The sequence below is a fragment of the Thunnus thynnus genome, chromosome 1, assembly GCF_963924715.1.
Source record: "Thunnus thynnus chromosome 1, fThuThy2.1, whole genome shotgun sequence".
NCBI lineage: Eukaryota > Metazoa > Chordata > Actinopteri > Scombriformes > Scombridae > Thunnus > Thunnus thynnus.
The window spans coordinates 19,081,509-19,103,565 of record NC_089517.1 but is presented as its reverse complement, the minus strand read 5'-3'; the positions used below and the strand labels follow the sequence as shown (position 1 = coordinate 19,103,565).

Below are 22,057 nucleotides of genomic sequence, written 5' to 3'. Positions count from 1 at the left end.
ATTAGAGAAAAGTTCAAAAACAATCATAGATTAATGTAGCATAACTTTGTATTTTCCTTCTTTCTACACCATTAATCATCTCACAACCCCTTAGGTTCATCAGGTGACTCTTTGGAGGGGCCCGACCTCCAGTTTGGGAACCTCTTGGCTAAGCTACTTACCCATATAAAGTAGTTAAAACTAGCTCCACCTCCACCTGCTACAACAGTAAAAATGCTACTTACACACTGATGCAACAGTATTAACAATCTTACAATGTGATATAATAATATATCAGTTACAGGGGCCATTTGTCTGCAGAACAAGTACTTTACCTGTGATACTTAAAGTATATTTACCTGATAATACTTTTACTGAGGTAAAAATTCGAATGAAGGACTTTAACTTGTACATTTTGTTATTTTTACAAAGTGGTTTTGGTAGTTTTACTTGTAGAAGTAAAGAATATGAGTACGGCAATGGTTTGGGTAAAATTTTCAATGCCTAAAGTCAAAAAAATATTTTCACTTGTTGAAATAAAATACAAACATCTGACTTTTCTGCACAAATTGCTCCTTTGATAAGCGATTTCCTTCACACTGTTGCACTCAAGATTATCAGCTCACATTGATTCAAACTGTGATGCTGTAATTTGCTGTGAACGTCAGCTGTGTTCATACAGACAATGTGACTGCTGTGCTCGTCCCCCCCCCCCCCCCCCCCAAAAAAAAATCACAGCATTCAAGAGTCAAATGTCTCAGTGTTAAAAAGCAGCACAAAAGGCGCAGGGTTTGACAATGCAGTTTACCAAACAATAATGAACTTTTAAGAGCTCAGAAGAGGATGCGTTGCTCCCTCTTACCGGCAGAGTAAACATAGTTCAGAAGGACACAGTCTATCTATCTATCTGTCTGTCTCTCACAAACATGCCTTCACATAAAAACACACAAAAAATCCTCCCATACAATAGTTACAGTAACAAAACCTACAGAAAAAACAACATACTTTACTAACTTTCTTCAGGTTTTAGCTGAGGGATGATCAGTGGAGCAGCAGCCTGAGAACACACACGCACACACACATAGAGACACACACACACACACACACACTCCACAGCAGCCCAAAGAGGCATACAGAGCCCTTCTCCTTAAATGGTCAAAGCTCCCAGGAGTGAAAGAGAGGCTGCTGCTGAAAAAAGACAGGGAACAGAGGGGACGGGAGAAGGAAGGAGAAGCCCCGAGGATAGAGTAGTTTTCTGTGGAAAAGCCTGAGAGTGACAGTTTGACTGTGGGAAGTCGGTCTGAGTGGAGAGATCAGCGGGGAGTGAGTGTGTCTCCACGGCACTAGCGGTGGACTCAGGTAATGTGTGTGCTCTCTGTGGACAGGTTCAGATGGTCGGCTGTGTGGAGCTGTGGGGTCTTATGTGTGTGATTGTGTGATGGACACATGTGGATTTGTGAGATGCAGGAGATGCAGATGTGTCGGTGTTTCTGCAGCAGTGTCAGACTTGTGCCGAAGGGGGTGTTTTTGGACTTGCTGTGGTGTGTTTACGTAATCAAGTGTTTGTCTGAAAGTGAAACTCATCTCTCTGTCTTCTTGGTGTGTGTGACAATATATCAATGCGATTTAAAGTCAGTGTGTTTATCTGTTCCCTCATCTAACTGTTCATCTCCACATCTTTCCGTCTCCTTTCTTTTCTCATATTTCCTCTGTCCTGTTATCTCAGATTGTAGCTCTGCAGCAACCACTTCCTCTGCTGGCCCTGTGCTCTGTGCTTCTCACAACCAAATTTTAAACAAATCTGGCAAGAGGGAGCGTGCTTATGTAACAGAGGAGGGGGAGGAGGGTGCCAGTGATAGGCCTATGGTGACCCATCAGATTCTGTGACCTGCAGTGTTGGTTAAGTTAAAGCATGATGAGGAGTGAGATTGTTATGGTTAGGGTAAAAATATCAGGGCAGGTCACAGAGTCTGATGGTCACCGAAGGAAAGAGGCAGCTAGACCTGGCTGCAATGAGAGGCAATTTGCACTCCTGACAGTCCTGATGGACAAATGTTTTCTTTCTTCCTTGTTGTGTAAGAACAAGAATATCTAGAGGGGCTGTGTGTGCTCAGGCTTGTATGCTCTGTCCTGTTCCCCCCACAGGAAATAATCTGAGTGATTCAATTACTCTGCAATATTTATCTCAGTTTCATGGTCTGCCGGGGAAGCACTCCCGCAGTGCAGGCTGGCATCTCTGTTTGGACTGTGATATGTTTTAGTAGAATGAGTTCCTTCTGCCTGTGTCAGCACTGTGTCATGGTCTGGTTTATTATACTTGAAACAAGGTTATCAAAAGATGTTTAAAGTGTGTCAAAGATACAACCTATTGAAATGATCATCAATGATTTCTTTATTGTTCTTCTTTTTCTATTGATTCCTTTCTTTATTTAGGGTTAGGGTTAGGACTAGAGTTAGGACTAACTAGACTAGTGAAAGAATAAAACACAAAGTGGTAACACAAATTAAATAAGGACTCATATGTTCAAGTCAAGAATAATGCAGGTGGTTGTTACCAAAGTCACCCTCAAATCTAGGGGCAATTAGATAACCATGTTAGAAATATTCGGTGAGTCATTCTCATGTTTATATATGAAAGCTGATCTAAATAACTGAATATGTAGAACTGAGGAGACTGTTCACACTTTCCGGTACAAGATAAGTGGCAGGTTTAGGCGGAGTATTTGACAAAAAACACATGTTCTGCTCACTAGCAAAAGATGTAAACTGTAACTCAACAGCAACGTTGAGTTACATGACTGCGTTTTAAAGGATCAAAAAGTCTGCAGCTAAAAGCTGAGAAGGAGACGTGAACTCAACCCTGTATACCAGTATTCCTGCAGTCAGGAAATATTCTCTCTGCTCACTGGGAGACAGCTAAACAACCCATTTCCTCCCAAGTGACTCACAGCCTTTCTGTCCCTATATGTTCCCAAGAACTTGTCATGTTTGTGATGACACAGAGCAGCACAGCGCATATTTTGGCTTTGAAGTGACTGAGGACTTGTCCCACGCAAAGTGCATGCCATAGCTCTGAAATAAGCGTTAATTTATCACACTTTTCACTCGCAAACCGCCATCCATCAGCAGGTACATGTGACGACAGGCATTGGCAAGTAAACGTAGACGCACATGCACCTCTTGATCTGTTTTTACTAAACCAATGGGAGGTAAAGAAGCCTGAAAATAGTTTGTGGACGCAGTGCGGCGTTTTCCCTGTGCTCCTTTTAAAGGGTTAAATTTGCTTGCCCTTTAAATTTGCATGAATTTGTAACTAAAAGGGAAAGAGATGCAAGTTCAAACAATGGCTCAAACAAGTTGCACACACGTAATATTTGACTAAATTAAGTCCTGTTTCTCTTTAGCTAAATGATCCATTATTATTGATGGAAAACACATGCATGCAGCAGCACAGCTCAGGCTTTACTTTTTGTTTGGGTTTGATTTAAGGATTTGATTTATTTTAGATAAAATATTCTACCGTCAAGAGTTCAGATTATACACTCCTGATCATCCCCAGCCTCTATTTTAGGAACTGGATACTTTTTGTTTTTGTATAATTGTCTCTGTTGCAGCGATTGAGCAGTCATTTTCTTTCTCTGCACTACTAGGTGCTTTATCTTTTTTTCCTGTTTGCTTTTCACTTACACTATTCATATTTTGTTGTATCTTGTCTTCACTCATCTCTGTTATTATCTTACTACTGAATGGACCTTGAACTAAATTGATGATTTGTTATTGAATTTTTAAAAAAACAACAGTTACAGATACAGTTTGTGTAGCTTCTCATTGCTTCACAGTTCAGTCAGCCCACGAGAGCAAGTTACACTTCATGTTTCAGGGTTTTATCACGGCCTTACACATCGTCAGTCAACATGGACTGCCTGATGAAAGTCACAGTATGGGAAGAAAAACACACATTGTGCTTCTCAGGCTCAGTCATGAGTGGTATTTATTTGCATGTCCAATCACGCATGTTGTAAAGTGACAAGTGCGGAGAATCGTGTCCAGAGGCCTTGAGTGTTGAACATTGCTGTTTGGTCCACTGGGCACCATTCAGTTTTTAAAAAAAAAGAGTCTAGAAGAATCTTTTACTACCTTCCAAAACCTGAAGATCTTTTATTGCATCTTTCTTTCTCCTATTCTCCCAGTGAAGGAAGGTTAAAGGTCCAGTGTGTAAAATTTAGTGGCATCTAGCAGAACGGACTTGGCAGAAATGGAATATAATATTCATAAGTATGTTTTAATTCATGTATAATCACCTGAAAATAAGAATTGTTGTGTTTTCGTTACCTTAGAATGAGCCCTTTATATCTACATAGGGAGCGGGCCCTCTTCCACTGAGGCTGCCATATTGCACCACCATGTTTCTACAGTAGCCCAGAACGGACAGACCAAACACTCTAGAGAGGGCCTTTGCATTTTTCACGAGTTTAACAGTCACAGTTGGTACTCCTACACGCTTGGAGGGCGAGGGTGGGGGTATTCAGTTGGTTGCAATCTGCAACCTCAACACTGGATACCACTAAATCCTTCACACTGGTCCTTTAAGTAAATACAGTATATTCACAAAAGTAGGCCTACATGAATATTCACTTTATAAAGTTTTTTCATGGCATAAATGAAGCAAAGGTAGATTTATATCACTTGAATTTTTTGCTGTATGCCCTGTTTTTGCCAGTAGGCTGCGGTAGCCTACTGGTAAAAATGCATGTCACATAACTGTAATGTCCTCGGTTTGATTCATTTGTTGCATGACGTTCTTCATCTCCCTCTTTCCCGTCATCTCTCCACGGTCACTACCTAACGGCATAAACAAATTAAAAAATGTTTAGAAAGTTATGTTTTTTGCTAAAATGTTCTTGGATCCCAAGGTGGTGGTACAACAACTCTAGGTGGTTGTGACTGTAGTTGACACCCACAAATTCAACCCCAGTCATGTGAAAGAATGAAACCAGTGTCACTTACTGATGCTGCGAGATTTTTTCAGTATAACATTAAAGTTCACGGTTCATTCTTCTTTGAAATGAGTGTGCTCTTGCTCTTTTGAGAGTTCAAAAAGCCATCCAGTTAAGCCTTAGGAACATTTAACAGTTTTTGTTTCTATTACAACAGTAACAGTACGTTGGGAAAATATGCTAATAGTGATGTTGCAAGGCCGTGGAGAATGAAGCTATTCCGGGGGTTGTTTATAGTGTGACTGTTTTGTTAGTTCTACTGTATCTTTTTTTAGCTGTGCTTTGCCAGAAATGACCATCTTCAGAATATCGTCATTCATGTGTGACATCTTTTTTCCTGTAGTTGATACAGCAAACTGAGGAAGCAGTAAAGAACAGTTTCCCCTCAATAGTACTCATCAACTGCACATGTGTCTTCTCATGCATAACGTACATCTTTTGTGTCTACATGTGTTTAAGGGCTTGCAGCGCCAGGAAGAGGAGAAACACTTGCTGCAAGGATCTCTACTTGATCAAAGTGGCCATAACTTCAAGGAGTACAGTGACGCCTCCTGTGCTGCTGAGAGACCCTTTATTTTCCCCCACACCCGCTCCCGTCCCTCACTGCCCCCCGCCATGCCCACACTGCCCGAGGAGGAAGAGGACTCCCCCGAGGAACTGGACAGTTCATCGAGCTCTCCCAGTACAGTGAGTGAAAGCGCTGTCACTTTCTGAAGCACATATTCTGTTTTTGGAAAAAGCATGTGAGTCAATAAAAACTGCCACTGAATAATCCATTTGGCCCTGGTGAGGAAACTCTATCAATGTTGCTACTGAAGGCTGCCTTCGAATAAGGCATCCTTTTTGGACTCGGCTGCTTTCCATTTATCAGTAGAAGGATTTGATTAATGCCTCTTAATGAAAAGCACAATGTTCTTTTCTTCAGCTACACACTTGTTTTTTACTCTGGTTCCACAGACGAAACCAAAGCATTGGAATGTCTTTTTCTAATTTGGGTGGACTTACCCTTTGAATAATTAAGATCCCCAGTCCGATACAGTTTGTTTTTTGTATTTGCTGACCACTTCAGAATGAATTATATAATCCTGAACAAGCATGATTTAGTCTCACATAGTCAACAAAGTGTTAAACATTCAGCTGTTTGCAGTCGCTCATAAACACACAAGCTAGATAAGACATCTCTGCAGAATGTAATGAAGCTGTGTAATCTAATCTTCAAGCCATGTACCAACAGTATGAAAGTATCCACCTTTATTACGGCGCGGCCGTGGCCTTTCTGCAGCATTCAGCTTCAGACTCCTTTCATTAGGATTCCAGTGGCAAAGATGAGCTCTAAGAGGAGCGCTTAGGTAACTAGTGTTTGATGGCAGTCTGTGTTTATACGTACCTTTAACGGTTGGACAGGGATTTTTACAAGAAATAATTTTTTATTTCAGAAGTTGAAGTTTTTCTTCATGCAACATTATGTTCCATGTTTGAAAATGTTCAACAGATTTAGGACAACATGTACATTCAGCATAATTTATCTGAGTGTTGATTTGTTCTTGGTCATTAAACCTCTGGAGTAAATGTTGGTAGATGTTTGCTGACTTTCTCTGCGTTCATTTTTGTCTTTGTTTAGCACCTTAACTCACATGCATGGCATCAAATGGCTCAACTATAACCTAACTTATAGCCTAACTGTTGTTGGACATTACATTGTCTTTTGGCATAACATTTTGTCATTTTAACAAAAGCTACTAGGAACCCATGTTACAAGAAAAAGGTGCCTGTAAAAATGTACAAATCATCACTGATAATCACTCAAAATATTATTATAGAAGGTTGTTGAAGGTTAAAAAACTGTAAAATTGTCACTATTCATAAACATAAATACAGCAGGAAACTAATAAGACATTGATTTATAATACAGTCTATTTACCCTTTTTTGTGGCTTTTTCATTGTAAGTATGTGTATACCTAATCACTGACAATTATAATAATTCAGCATCGCTTTCTCAGCCTGTCTCTACATGATATATCAATAAAGTTATGTTCGAATAAATAAAGCATGCACAGTGAATTCACTGGTCAAAAGCCAGAGGGTTAATGGTATTATTACTCATTCCTTTAGGTCTGTCTAATGCCTTAAAGTTTGACGCTGCAAAGCTAAAAGTTGCTGCTGAAAACTATTTAGGCTTCCTTAATAATCAATAATTATATTTATTTCAATCAAAAAGCAGTTTGAGCAATTCCTGAAGGCTTTGAGGGAAAATCTATTTGTTACAAATACTTTTGGGGGGCTGCCATTAAATGTATCACAGTTAGGTGGCTGATCCTGATCTTCCATCATACACCGTTTAGATTCAAAAAGTATAGGACTCTATGAGATGGAGCAAATCACATTCCTGCTCCAAACACCCAAATTTATAAAGAGGTGGGGTCTTGTAATGACTCTGTCATCAAATTATCTACATTCCACATATTCATACATCCTTCCTCTTCCATCTCCTTTGTGACACTCACATTATACATATAATTAGTCCATAGATACACTCCCTCCCTCATCCCTGTTTGTTTGTTTTTCATTTCCGTTTGAGTTCTCTGCATTTTACATCTGGCTCCTCCAATTTTACATATATTTTATTTAGATATATATTTAGCTGGAAAGTCTGTAAAGAAAATGATGAAAAGTGAAAAGTGTACTGTATTGTAAGGATGCTGAAGTCAAAATGAAATCTAAGTTTGAAAAAAAAAGAGAGAGAGAATGTTCTCTGAGTGTTTCTGTCTGCCTTTGTAAGCAAAGCCGTGGTTTATCACCATGTTTACAGAAGTACTGTTGTAACTAATGAGCTGATCCTTATTTTAGTTTAAGACAGCTGTTGTCTCCAAATCAATCAACCAAGTCATCTCAACAGCAGTTGCAAATCTCTCATGTTCTCACAAATACTGCGTGTGCAGTGTGTGTGCAGTCAGGGTTGGATTACCAAGCGGGCAAAACAGATCACTGCCCCTAGACCCAAGAGGGGCTCCAAAGTCCCCCAGGTCCACTGTTTGTGATTGTTTGATTTATTGCAAATTTGTTGAGATATGCACCAGTATAACACAAAATAAGCAGCTTTTTTACATAATCTTGAGCTGCTTTATGTCAACATCTAGTTTAAATAGATTTGTTGTTCAGTTTGTTTTGTGTTTACATGATGCATATTCCTAAATAACATTGCATTTAATCAAATTACCACAAACACACTTAAGTGAGGCAAACCTAGAGTGTTGGTTGGTTTCTGGGGCTCTTGGGAAACTTTATTGAAGCTGTCATGTGTAGTTTACTGATGCTCTGTACCTGATGGGTACTTGAAGGCAATACAATACATACACAATGCACATATAGTAGAACAGGAGGAACTGGAGGCCAACAGGGGCCCACAGCTTGATTTTTGCCCCAGAACAGATTGATGCGAACCTGCGTTCAGTCTGATGTTTCTGCACGTTTTTTTTCTAGTTTAACTCCTACAGTGTATCTTTATCTGTTACATGAAAACAAGACATGAGTTTTACTGTAAACTTGTTTTCACCTCTTTGTTTTATTGTGTTTTTTTCATAGTCTGCACCAGGTGAAAGTCGAGCCGTTGTCATGACTGCCCCCACTATCATCTACCCACAGAAGGCCACTATTTTCCAACAAGATGGACGTCCACTGGAGCAGGCAAGGTAATCGTCTCCCATCTGGAACACAGAAGTAGTTTTCTTTTCTTCAGCTGTAAACAGGAATAATGTGTCTGTATCATTAATGTTTCCTCTCTCAGGCCGCATAGTCCCAGAGCTCGTCTGGCCAGAAACTCCTCTGGAGGACCCATCACCACAGTCGGTGGGTAAACCTTGTACACACACAGTAGAGCTGTAATAATCTAAAGATAACTGCAACACTATGAGAGATACTTTGATGAGTTTTTTTTTTGTTTCTCACAGACTTTTTTCTGGAGTGTCGGTCTATTAGTGGACTGTTTAGAATTCTTTTTACAAATCTACCTACTTTTCAACGTGCCTTCTTCACTGAACTGTACTCCTAATCTTTTTTTTTAAAGTCTTGCCAAGGATTAATAAAACAAAACACTGCTTTCATGTTTTGTGTTCACACACGAAGCACCACATTTAGACTAAGTTTGGTCTTCGGTGTCCTGAGAGATGAATCTGTCTATGTGTCCTCCCACATGCCTGAGATGCTTTCGCTACTTTGATTACTTTTGATGTTTAGCTTGTTGCCCTTTTCTGAGCTGAGGAAGAGAAGAAAAAGCATCTCTGACTTGGCCAACCCTCATCACCTGATTTATTGGCTCACATCCATTTGTGAATATTTCCTTGGTATGAGACTTTATACTTAGAAATCCCACTTAATGCTAAAATAAAGAATTTCAACGAAAAAAAGAAGAAGAAATCCCACTTAAATATCCATGAGATACAGCTGCTCTTCAAATGATGCAATTCCAAAAGCACTCACAGACTTCTTGTGCTTAAATGTATCATAAAATGTACAATATATTTTCAGTGCATCAAGGACAGAACTCCCCATGCACAGCCAGTATTTTCAGTCAGGTGCTGGTCGGTCGCAGGAACATATAAGGTGAAAATCAAAATTAACCACCTCACACTGTAATGACTTTACTGTGACTTTATTAAGAGCGAACAACGCGTTTCGCCTGTAGCTTCTTCAGTTTCACTCAGTACAACTGCTGAGTACTCATAGGTGTGATAAATACATCTGAGTCACATGACTAATTATCACAGACTTCATTTTCTCAAAGTGAACATTTTACAAAGGGCACGAAAATGAGAATATACATATTACAAAATACATGACGTGATTAATGTTACATATTTTCAGTGCCTTATTACCTCATGTTTCCAGGATAATACTGACTGATTAACATTGCTGTTTATTATTGTATTTCATAACTGTCTAAAACACAACAAATATGTTCTTCTACTTTAATGAAAAGCTTTAGAAGACAGAAAATAGAATAAAAACATGTGTACGTGTGTGTGTTGTCTTTCTCAGACAGCACAGGTAATGTGATTGACCTGGTGAAGGATCAGCTGCCGGAGTTGCAGCTCTCTGAGGAGGATCGACAGAAGAATCTGGAGCTGCTGGAGCAGGCCAAGAAGGTCAGCGACCGCTTCCTGACGCGCCGCGGCCGTCGCTCCACCAGCAGCCTCACCGACTCACCCACAGGTAACTGAAAAAACAATTAAATCTGTGCAATGAAAACAAAAAACAGTCAAATGGTTCAAATAAAATAATGTAAAAATCTCAAACAACAATTAATTTAAACTTATTGCTAATAAATTTACAGAGACTTGTTATGAGACTTGTTGGGATTTTTTTATAATTTTATGAAGGAAAATTCTCTTTTGGTGTTGTTTTTGTCAGTTTAACTTCATATTTAGATTTTTTTTTTCTATTCTGAGGGTTTCTGAGCATGCTCTAGGCTTAAACATCTTTAATTTGACTTAGTTTGTTGTTTTTTAAAAACCCAGAAAGTCACATTAATTAATCCAGCGCATAAATTTATCCTCAGGTGTTTCTCCGAATCCAACACCGTCATCTTCACCATGTTCTTCTAGAAGCAGCTCACTGACCGTCTCCCCTCAAACTGGTATTAACTTTAAAGCCTGACTTCTTCTACACTATTGAAAGCAAAGGCTTCATACAGTTTTACATTTTTCCTGCTATTTTGTACATTCCTATTGTGTTTTTCTTGTTGGTCTTTGTCAGAATAATTTTATTGTTTTTTTTCTGCTGTTTCAGCTGTTGGACCCACAGAGGCGACACATGTCAGCTCCCAGCCAGCTGGTCAGGTAAAAAAATTATCGGTACTGATAAACAACATTCACTAATGGTGGCTGAGGGTGTAAGATAAATATTTTAATTTCAATGCATGCTTAATTCATTATCCCCAATTAAAACTGTTAGTGCTGATTTTATTTCCTGTTTATTGTGTTTTTAAATGTTGTTCTAATGCATTTCATCACATCAGGTAAAACACTTTGAATCCTCTCTGTGTTTGAAAGAGTTTCTCCAAAAAAAAACTCACCTTTCCTTGCTCTGGAAATCAGTTAGACTTTAATGAAGTCAACCACTGAACATGTAACACTTATTACCACTGCGACATATTCTATACTGTCCTCTCTTGTAGCATCTGGAGGTTCCTTCTGTGAGGGAGCAGCCTGATGCGACGATCCAGGATCAGGAGGTCAGATAACAGATTCTCTCAGTACATTTCTTTTTATAAATACAGACATGTTGAATTGAATATTAAAGTCAAGGTAGTATCCTCCCACACACTGTCAGCAGTATGTTTATTGAGAAAGCAACACTCATATTGTGAGTTTAATGTCTGATGAAAGTGCTGACAGTGTGCAGGAGTTTAACAACGTCTTTGTTAATACAGATATGGCATTTTACTTCTAATACTACAGGTTTACTCACACAGGTGAGCATATTAATAACAGTTATATTCTTGCTACCCTCAGGGCAGCAGACTGTTGGTGGATTGGAAGCCCACTGAGAAAAGGAAAGTGTCCTCTGGGACTCTAAAACCCCGTTTTAACGTTCCGAAAGAGAAGTGTGATCTCGCTGCACCTAAAAGTCCTCCAGCAGTCAATAAAACTGATGAGGGAACTGGTCTGGGCCGAAACCCCAACCAGGCCCCGGCCACAGGGGTCGCCAAGCCCGTCCCTCGACCCCCTACCCAACAGGCTCCCTGTACAGCAGAGATCAAGACGATTGGGGCCTTCCCTCCACTAATGAGGGCTGTTTCCTGGGATGCAGTGGGTGGCCTCAATTCTAGAAATGGAGCCCCTAGTTTCCCTCCTGCAGCGGAGGAAACCATCTCAGAAAAGCCCAGGGATGCTGTCTTCAAATCCTCAGGGTACAAGGACCTCCCCGTCCAGCCGGGGAGCACACAGAAACTGTCTAAACTCAGAGAGGTAAAGCACGAGTACAGAAGATTACATGTTGCTGTCATTAGTGCCTGCTGTTCCACGTCAAATGCTGTAAGAAAATGAAAATGAAACAGAAAATGCTTTGCATGTGTGTGTGTGTGTGTGTGTGTGTGTGTGTGCAGGAGCACAAGCTGATGCGTAACCAAAGCGTAGTCGCATCCAAGTTACCGGACTTAAGTGAAGCTGCTGAACAGGAAAAAGGTAACAGTCCCTGTTTGCTCTCTCGTTCATGTAAGAAACAAAGTGCTTTCAGCAGCACAGAATGTCGCCAAGGGCGTGCACTTCCTGAATCTCAGGGAAAATCTGTTCCAGTCAGAAAATGATGATGATCTGTTCTTTGGGGTTTTTTCTTTTTTTTTCCTCTGTAATACCCATTTACTGGCAAACACACAATACAGTTAGAGAAATGCTGTTTTCAGTTTCTATCAGCAGATGGCGTGATTGTTAAAGTGTGTGAGCCATAGACCACCTGTGGAAGAAGTGAATGACTGTTAGTATTTTGTTGCCTTTTGGAAAGAGGCAGAGATGTAGACTTGAGACTTCATACAAAGCTCAAGTCAGTTAAGTTTGACTTGAGTTTTGTGTTAAGTCTGAAGTCACAAAAATGTGAACTTTAGACTTGGCTAAGAATGGAGTGCTCTGAGTCTTGACGGCTTTGACTTAACTTGAGACTTGAAGCCAAAAATGTTCTAAAAAAAGCCTCATGTTTTGACCTGATAAATTGTATTCTTTCAAAACTATCAACACTGCTTTGAAAGAAACTGCACAAATGTTTTATTTTATTTTAACGGGCCCTGGCTTGATTTTTGTGAGGTCTGACGCATGCAGCGATCTGTCCGCAGGTCCTCCCGTTTCTCCAAACTCAGCCAGCAGTGAGGAGACGAAGGAGAAGTCAGACGCCATGCCAAACATTTCAGATGTGATGCTGAGAAAACTCAAACTTCACCGGGGTCTACCAGGCTGGTGCGTAACAAACCAACAGCTGCTTAGGTTAACTTTTACCTTTATGGCTTGTTTTCTCTGCCTAATAGCGCAAAAATAACCTTTCTTACTCAGTCATACTGTGTACACAGACCTACATTACTTACCTTACTAACAGTTCCTCTTTGATTTCATTCCAGTGCACCCCCACTTACTGAAAAAGAAGTTGAGGTTGGTATCTGATCTGTACAGGTTGTTGAGTGATTTTCACACATTATTAAAGCTAAAAAATAAAGATATGACGTCACAAAAACATTCAAATGATTCTCATGACAAGGCATTGACAGTTCGTGCATGCTGCAGTTATGTGCTGAAAGCTTTATTAATTATTTTTGTTCTCCTGTGGTGCATTGCTTGGGCTTGTCGGCAGTTTAATAAGTTGACATTTTATAGGTTTAGGTTTATTTACAACACTCCAGTATATTTAAAACACAACATATCAGACTTTGTCAGGGATAGAACAATAAAGTCCTAGATGTATATCCATTCTTGTCCCTGGTATTTTTTGGTATTTTACCAAAATGTTTAGGTTTAACATTTTGGTATTACATAATAGCCTGAAAAATAGTGACTGAAATCATTTACAAATGCAGTTATTTACAGTAACTATGAGATCAAAAGTGAAACCAAATAAAACACAACAACATTAAAAAGCACAAATACTATCACTTGATTTATGCCATGTCTGCCTCCTAAAAATATGTATTTAATTTAATATTGTTCCCATTTCCACTCTCAAAATACCGTACAGTAATTAACTGTGCACATGAGTCATAATAAAAGAACTCATAAACTTTACTGCCAACAGTAATCTGTTTATTTGAACCGTAAACTTCGTTCAAATACAGCTTCAAACAGTGCAATCAGATGTATTGTTCTACTCACTCCTGAAAATTTTCCACATGTAGCCCCAAGTTTACAATAACCTGTTTTGTTACCAAGTAGTTAATTACACAGTTGTAAAAATTGGCTGCCTGGATTTGGCTGTTCTGTCAACAGGAAAGTTGTTTTCTGTTCCTGATCAGGCCGAAGAGACTCGCAGTGATTTCCTGTGGAGAAAATGCAAACATTAGTGACGCTGTCAGGCTCGGGCTGCGGCCTCTCTCGCTGCTCCCACGGGGATGCGTCTGGATCAGGGCAGTCAGAGGTCATATATTTCCTCTCAGCCATGGCCCATGCATGTTGGAAAACCGTGCAGACTGGCTTTGATCAACACAACAAAACATCAGGAGGTTAAATGTCAGGATCGCAGCTTGAGTCTCATTCACACAATAACCAATAAAAATGCATATTAGCCTCGAGTCAACACCCACACTGACTCGCGCTTACACTGTGGGAAAATTTTCTGTAGATTCCTCTGATCTGTTCCAGTGAGTTGGTGTGCTGCTATCACCAGCAGCTCATCTGTGTTTAATGTGTTGTTTAATGTGCCATTCTGAGTGTTATATTGCAGTAACTTCCTCCCCACAGAATGCATTTGTCCAGCTGTCACTGGCATTTCGTAATGATAACTACACTCTGGAGACCCGGCTCAAACAGGCAGAGAGGGAGAGGAACCTGACTGAGGAAGACACTGAGAAAGAACTGGAGGAGTTCAAAGGCGCTCTGAAGGTCAGTCCTCGAAAACAGCCGATTGACTGATATTAGATTAAGTCACTGGAAAAGAAGAATTCCCCCTGGCTCTTTAGTGCTCGTTTATCTGCCTAATGTTTCCTGGAAGTTTCCCAGAGTAAATATTTATCTTGTCTGAGTAAAAGTCCAGTCGCAGGTACCAAAGGGACATTGATGTACCCTGTGTTTTCTCAAGAGTGTGATGATAATAAAAAGATGTTGTGTTTCTTGGAGATGACGGCACCACAGTGGCAGAACCTGGAGCAGCGTGAGGCCTACCAACGCCTCATAGAGACGGTAGCGGTGCTGCATCGTCTGGCCACACGGCTCTCCAGCAGAGCGGAGATAGTCGGAGCAGTTCGACAGGTACAGTTACAAAGACACACACACACGCAAATAATCATGTAAACCGAGAAACTGCAGGATGATTTAATGACAGAGAAAGAAAAGGCTGCATCTTGTTTTTTGAAAGATGCTGTTTTCTTCAGGATGTTTAGGGGCCACAGGAATGTCTCTTTGGCATTTTAGATTTGTTGGTGAAGGATTTTATCTGATGTCATGGCTGACCTCATTGTGGCCAAAACAAACATTTAAAAAAAGAGCAAATTTACTGTTTTTGCAGTACAAGGGTCTGTTGCTATTTACAGCCCCAAACCACTGAAATGAATTACTGCCTTTTTCTGTCTTTGTACAGCTTCTCATATATTGACTAGAAATCTGTTGCGTGACTTTGAGGTTATTTATATACTCTTAAAATTTCAAGATTAAGGTTTTTGGTATCCACTGCTTCATACAGTTTGATGCAAGTAATAACTCCCTTGAAGTTATACTATCACATGCAAGCCATAAGAAGGAAAAATGTATTTATTGTTGCCACAATACCTTTCACCAGGTATTTATCTCCATGAGTACTGTACATATCCCTCACCTTTTGAACAAGAAAATGCTTAATGTGATGTTTTACTTGCAGGAACAAAACTTCCCTGCTGTGATTTGCTGTCTCTACCCAGTTTTGGTTTTAGGGCACATTTTACTGCACGGTTCAGTCTCACTGACCCAGTTTCCAGTAGCAGACAGCTGTTTTCAACAAACAAACTCTAATAAACCCACTGTACTACCTGCCCATCACCAAATGGCAGTCAGACAAAGTTAATAACAAGCTGGTTAAGAGAGTTAAACCTCTAGAAAGCTAAATACCCAGATATGAAGAGAGAAAAAGTCAGAGATTATCGGACTTTGTTTCATCAGGTGGCCAAAAATGCGACACTAATGGGATGATAACGTTGAGTCTGCTGGATATTTTAGTACTGTAGGTCATTTCTTTCTAAAGTTTCAGGGTGTGTATGTGGCTGTTGAAGCTCATCTGCCCCCTAGTGGCCAAAATCAATTAAGAAGTAACTTAACACCACCTGTAAATCTTAAATTTTGTTTTTACTGACCTCCAGTGGCTTAACTTATCACCTCGCTGCAGTGATGTACAGGTGTACTCCAGTACACCGTGACATCATTGTTGTTGGGAGCAACAAAACACACTTCCGATCACACGCAAGAGGTGAAACAGGCTTGAAACTTTCAAGCAAAGAGGGCAGCTTTTCTGCCCGGTGTTACTTTTTAATTTAGTTTTAAAGACATATTTTACAAAATAGTATATAAGTTTATTCAAATCTTGTGTCCGTCTTATGTTTTCCAAATTGTTGCATAACTCCTACATCAAGCAACCACATGTTCAAAGTCTCTCTGCTTTAATGTTTAGTATAGTTACTTTGGGCAGTTTTCTTTTAGAAGATGTTAATATTTCTGTACGTGTATGTTTCAATGCAGGCTTGTTTTTATCAGTGTTTCATTTTTCAACAGGAGAAACGTATGAACAAGGCCACTGAGGTCATGATGCAATATGTGGAAAATCTGAAGAGGACGTACGAGAAGGATCACGCTGAGCTGATGGAGTTTAAGAAGCTGGCCAACCAGAACTCAAATCGCTGTTATGGAGGGTCTGTAGACACTGGAGGTAAGACTACACTAATTCACTTCAAGCACAGGAAAACACAGGGAGTGAAACTCAGCCAACCTGACATTACATTTTTCCTCTACAAAGGGTTTCATGGTTGTAAGTGGAAAGTATTTTTAAACTTTATTTATACAGGCCTTTTTTAGCACTACTTCTGCTTTGCTATTTAAGCATATATTCACCTAGGGACGTTTTGTATCACCTGGAGTATCTTATTATAACAGTTTTAATGCAGCTTTGTTAATGACAATAGCATGAAGTAATGTATGATGTGTGTTTCTTTTTAAAGATGATGGAGTTCCTCGACCGTCAAGATCAATGTCCCTCACCCTTGGAAAGGTAAAGTACTTGAATTTTCTTGAGTGATGATTTTTGTGGATTGGTAAGGTTTGTGTGTCTTGTCTAATTCATTAAATTCTTTCAGTGACATTCTCATACCTCTGTAGGTGTAAATGTCCAAAGCTTTAACATTTCCAACATTCATCTTTTTGTCATTCGTTGCACTGAAACTGTTGCCCATTCTCTCTTCTCTTCACTCGGCCCTCCGCAGGCTCTGCCCAGGCGCAGGGTGAGTGTTGCAGTGGTGCCTAAGTTTAACCTCCTGAATATCCCAGGTCAGTCCCCAGCCGCAGCTGGCCCCGGCTCCAACTTGACTTCAGGTCCCAACGTGGGACCCACTGCCAGTGCTGCTCTTCCTGTTCTGGTAGGTCTTCCTGTTCCCGAGCTGAACTCTAAAATGTAATATCAAGCATTTCATAAATTCGCTTTCATTTTGACTACTGAATGAGTGTAAGATACATTTTGTGTTAGTTATTTATTGTTTTTCAGATATTACTATGTTTTTCAAAATAGATTAACAGTGTTTTGGAATGTGACCATCTGTCTCATATTACTATAATTTACTGGTTATGAGTAATAACCTCTGTTCAACGTCATATCAACATTAATTGTCAGTGGTCAGTTACTTGAGTAAAAATTATACTGTTATACTTCTGCTCCACTACATGTATGTGACAGCTTAATTTACTGATTAGAGTTACAGTTTAAGACTGATCTATGATGAGCTTATAAAATGCGTGCACAAAAAGCAGTGTCTGATAAGGGTTCCTTGTCACGTTTTTAGATGTCTACAAGCTGTTAGTAGTTCAACCAAAGAGATGTTTCCCCTCTAAACTTCTCAGATGTTATTTGAATGTTTGTTTAATGCCTAAAGAGGTAAAAGTCTCCGATTTATTTTTTTAAAGGCAGAATTTGAGAAAAGTCAACAATATAAATTTATGTAGCAAAACCTTGTTTTATCTTCTTTCCTACCCCATTAACCATCTCATGATCTCCCAGATTTATCTTACGACCCTCGACTGGGAACCACTGAACTCAACAACTAAACTTTATAAAGTAGTTCAAACTAGCTCAACCTGCTACAATAATAAAATGCTGCTTACTTATTGATGCACGAGTATTAACAATCGAATCATTTCATATATAATAGTATAAAACTCACAAGGGCCATTTTTCTGCAGGAGTAGTTTTACTTTTAGATACTTTAGGCTGATAATACTTGTGTTCTTTTACTTGAGCATGATTTAAAGTATTTTTACACAGTGGTATTGGTACTTTTACTTACTTCTTCCATCCTTGTTAATTGCCAATTATTGTTTAAAGAAAAATAATATTCTTCAACATTATTCAACACTTTTCTCTTTAGAGTGAAGCAAATGATGTGAAAGGAAACGCTTCATCAGAGGCGGCACAACCAGCAACAGAATGGTATGTTTGGTGTACTGGTAGTGTTTTGCTTACACACACACACACACACGACTGCATGTACAGTACGTGCACATACCGTTGTCTGATTCCCAAGGTCGACACACAGTCCTTGAAACAATGGGCCAAGAAAAACCTGAAATGCTAATCATTCTTATCAAACGCATTTTGTGCTGAAGTGGGAAGTTTTGGCTTGTTTGTGTGACCTTCAGGATGTGTTTTACAGAGCAGAAAGAGCCCCAGTGAGGGGAAAATAACTTTGAAAGCATAAAAAATAATCAAATCCTGCTGCAGTTGATGGATATGCTATCCTGGGTCGTAATCTAAACATTTGTGCAAGAGTTTGACAAAGTCCAGGCACAAGGCTCCAATCATATCCTGGTTATAAAGTGAGCTTGAGTAGAGCTCTCGAGTGTCTGAGCTAGATGTTCTGTGAGAGGACAAGAATAGCAATAACAAACGTGCAAAGTGCCAGCTCAACGTTTGTACTCTCATGCAAGCTCCCACTCTGCGGTTTGTCCATTATAAGACAAGGCCACGGTGTTGTCATGGAGCCTGAGTGTGCACTCCTCACAGTTTCATAATGTCTGCTATGATAGTGAATGGTGTCTGAGGTTGATTGTATTTTCCTATCTGAAACAATGCAGTGGAAAGAGTGTGGCGGAGCAGGAAAGCGAGCCAGCCAAGCCTGCAGTCAACTTAGAGGAGATCAGAGCTGAGATCAGAGCTGAGCTCAAGGCAAAGATCGAGGAAGAGGCGTACAATAAAGGGTGAGACCTTCTCTCCTGCTCGTTAACTTCACATAAACACACACGCCATGGTAGTGGCTTATCATAAATCACCACATTTATGGGACCCATCATTTTTGTTGTTATAGAGGTGAATCCTCTTGTGTATGTACAGTGACAAATTATAGGACATTCATACCGTAAAGTATTTTATCACCGTATGTGATTATATTTTGCTGGTAAATGTGAACTTTTCAAATTTAGCTTGCAAGAGGGACTGAAGCAAAGCAAAGCTCTTCAGGAAGAAAAGCATGAAGAGGAGGACGCTGCAGAGAAACTGCTGGAATCAAAAATTAAGGATGAAGAGAGTGGAAAGAAGATAAAGACCAGCAGGTAAACTGAATCTGTCTTAAACCTGCAGTGCAGAACTTTTGCATATAAATGAACATCTGTTACATTCAAACAAATCTCTCTCTGTATTTCACAGTATACAGAGTTTTTAAATCTCATGTTGGCCACGACATTCCCGTGCTGGTTGTTTGGCCATTAATCGTGAAGCTCTTCTAGACTTTCCAAATATTATCGGACAGAACGGATCAAATTCTGATAGTGAAATGAGTCATTTCTTGGGGGTTGTGTGACACACAAAACAATTTATCCACTATTTTACAGCCACAACAGTAGGTTACGGCCACTGGTGTACTGGCCATTGGACATACATGGACAAATCCCAGTGGGCCAGTGGACCGTCAAAACATATCTCTGTGTGTCTGTCATTTTGGGTTCACATGAGTGTGCCAATCACAGCCTAGCACCCTCCTTTACTCTCACTGCCAGAGGGGGGAGACAAAAGTCCAGCACTCCAGCTTTAAATTGCTGCTAAACAGAAGAAATATACAGCATGAACTGCATGTTTTTTCTTTGACAGTAATGATATGGGAATACTAAATGACCACTCTTTAGATTATATTCAAAGTACAGCACATATGATCAGATGTATGCATTCAGAATGCATACATCTGATGTTGAAATGGTTTGTATTCCCACTAAAAATCAGCTACTTCATTCATACATATGACCTGAAAAATAACTGAATTTCATCTACACAAGACAGGCTTTGAACTCTAAATTACCAGCATTAGTAGCAGTTTAAGTTGTTCTCATATCATAACATATTCGATTGTAGAAATGTAGATAGGTATAAAGCCTCATTGGCATTTTTATGAACCTTCCAACATGTGGTTTAAAAGTTATTTCTAACACATGCTGAACACTGAATGTTCATGTTCACACACGTTTGGAGGGAAAAACTCATCACATGAAACACAATGCTAGTGTATAATAGTCATTATGATTAAAGATGTTGTTATACTTTTATATGAAGGGAAAAAGAACACACATAAAATATACAAAAAAAATATACAGACTATAATTCTGTGCAAAAAATGTACACAGCTATGAAAATATTGTATCTTCTGTATGATGCATGAAGTCTTTACCTTCACAGGAGGCTGGAGGAGGTCCTGGTTCTTTTCGGGCGGTTTTGGCCCAAGATTACCTGGAGTAAGCGACTTCTCGGGATCGCCCTGATAGTTTTCCTGGTGATGTGTCTGGTTATCAGTATTTTTACATTCTTCAGTGACTACTACAACAGACGTGAGGACACGTAAAAAGGACTTTATCAAAGGCAAGATAAAGATGTTTGAACCAAAGAACCCCACTAGAGAGACCCCAGTCGACCTCTGTCTCTGTCACTTTACCATATCACGACAGTCGGACTCACTTGAATCCACGACCCTGACTCACGGGTGTCAAAGACGTTTTTTGGGAGGTTTTATGGATAATGTTGCCTTTTGCATGATTAACAGAATTAAGTTATAATTTTGTTTGGATTGGAAAGTGGACAGATTGTTTGCTGCAGTGAGAAAAAATAGATCATTTCTGTTTAGGGACCAATTACAGTATAGAGTGTACAATATAGTATATAAAATATTGTGGTTCTGGTACTTTTGATGATAAATATGGCACTTTTGATAAAATGCCACAGTAGATTAAAAAGTGTACATTTATCTGCACTCTAATGTTAATGTGTAATCTCTCAGGTCCAATAGATAATAAAGCCCCTGAGTGAATATCAACTCATATTTAAAGATATAGAAAATAAAGGAATGTTTTATTTGTTTTTTAAATTTCTATACTGCGTATTTAAAGATTTTAAAGTATAAGCACATTCCAAAGTAGTTCCTAAAGTGCAATATTTTTGCAATTGATGGTTCTCGTTTGTGCCATTTTGGATTGTGTCTTCAGAGCACTGAACGATTTTCTTATTGTATGAGAGCACTCAGTAGATGGCATGAGGCTTATTTTTATCTTCTTTGCACATGTGTGTTTACCTGTGTTGTTTTTTTTCTTTGTGGATTTTATGTTCTGCCACTTCACCTTTAAATAAAGGTGCCTGAAAAGATTCTGTTGTCATTTCTATTGATAAATATGAGGTGGTACCAAAGGAGATTGGTGCTATAATCCCTCTTCTAACATGCAATACAGAGGACTTGAAAGAATAGTTAAGACATTTTGGGAATTATGTTTATTCACTTCCTCCCGAGAGTTAAATGGAAAGATTGATACCACTCTTAGCAGCTTTGTTTGGCACAAAGACTTAAAGAAGGAAACAGTCTGGCTCTGCCCAAAGTCCACTTACCAGAAACCATAAAACTCCGTAATTAATACGTTATACATCTTTGTTTTATACAGACAAAAACTACAATATAAAAATGACTCATTGGAGTTACCATGATGCAGGCAACCAGCTGCTGCTGCAGGAAGTTACTGCACATGTCACCTGGCATATAACCCTCTGTAAAACTCCAATGCGCCAACATTTAAATTAGTGTTTAGAGGAGCTGGTAGGCAGATTTGGTCGCTTTTGGACAGAGCCAGGAAAGCTGTTTCCCCCTTCTAAACTGATCATCTTCTTCATCTTCTCACCTATCTCTCACCAAGAAAAC

At 39.4% G+C, this 22,057-nt stretch overlaps 1 protein-coding gene across 1 annotated transcript; it reads left to right on the top strand.

Annotated features, from left to right (window-relative positions):
• Positions 1 to 1,135: 1,135 nt before the first annotated feature.
• Positions 1,136 to 21,513, top strand: mrvi1 (murine retrovirus integration site 1 homolog). The gene is made up of 21 exons (XM_067588660.1): positions 1,136 to 1,338; positions 5,436 to 5,663; positions 8,560 to 8,666; positions 8,762 to 8,823; positions 10,012 to 10,185; positions 10,532 to 10,609; positions 10,762 to 10,811; positions 11,150 to 11,206; positions 11,487 to 11,942; positions 12,080 to 12,158; positions 12,800 to 12,920; positions 13,079 to 13,109; positions 14,409 to 14,549; positions 14,784 to 14,915; positions 16,404 to 16,557; positions 16,847 to 16,896; positions 17,108 to 17,260; positions 18,263 to 18,324; positions 18,969 to 19,091; positions 19,314 to 19,442; positions 20,557 to 21,513. Exons 2-21 carry the CDS (start codon positions 5,592 to 5,594, stop codon positions 20,717 to 20,719), a joined length of 2,394 nt encoding a protein of 797 aa, XP_067444761.1. The 5' UTR covers positions 1,136 to 1,338; positions 5,436 to 5,591; the 3' UTR covers positions 20,720 to 21,513.
• The last annotated feature ends 544 nt before the right edge of the window (positions 21,514 to 22,057 follow it).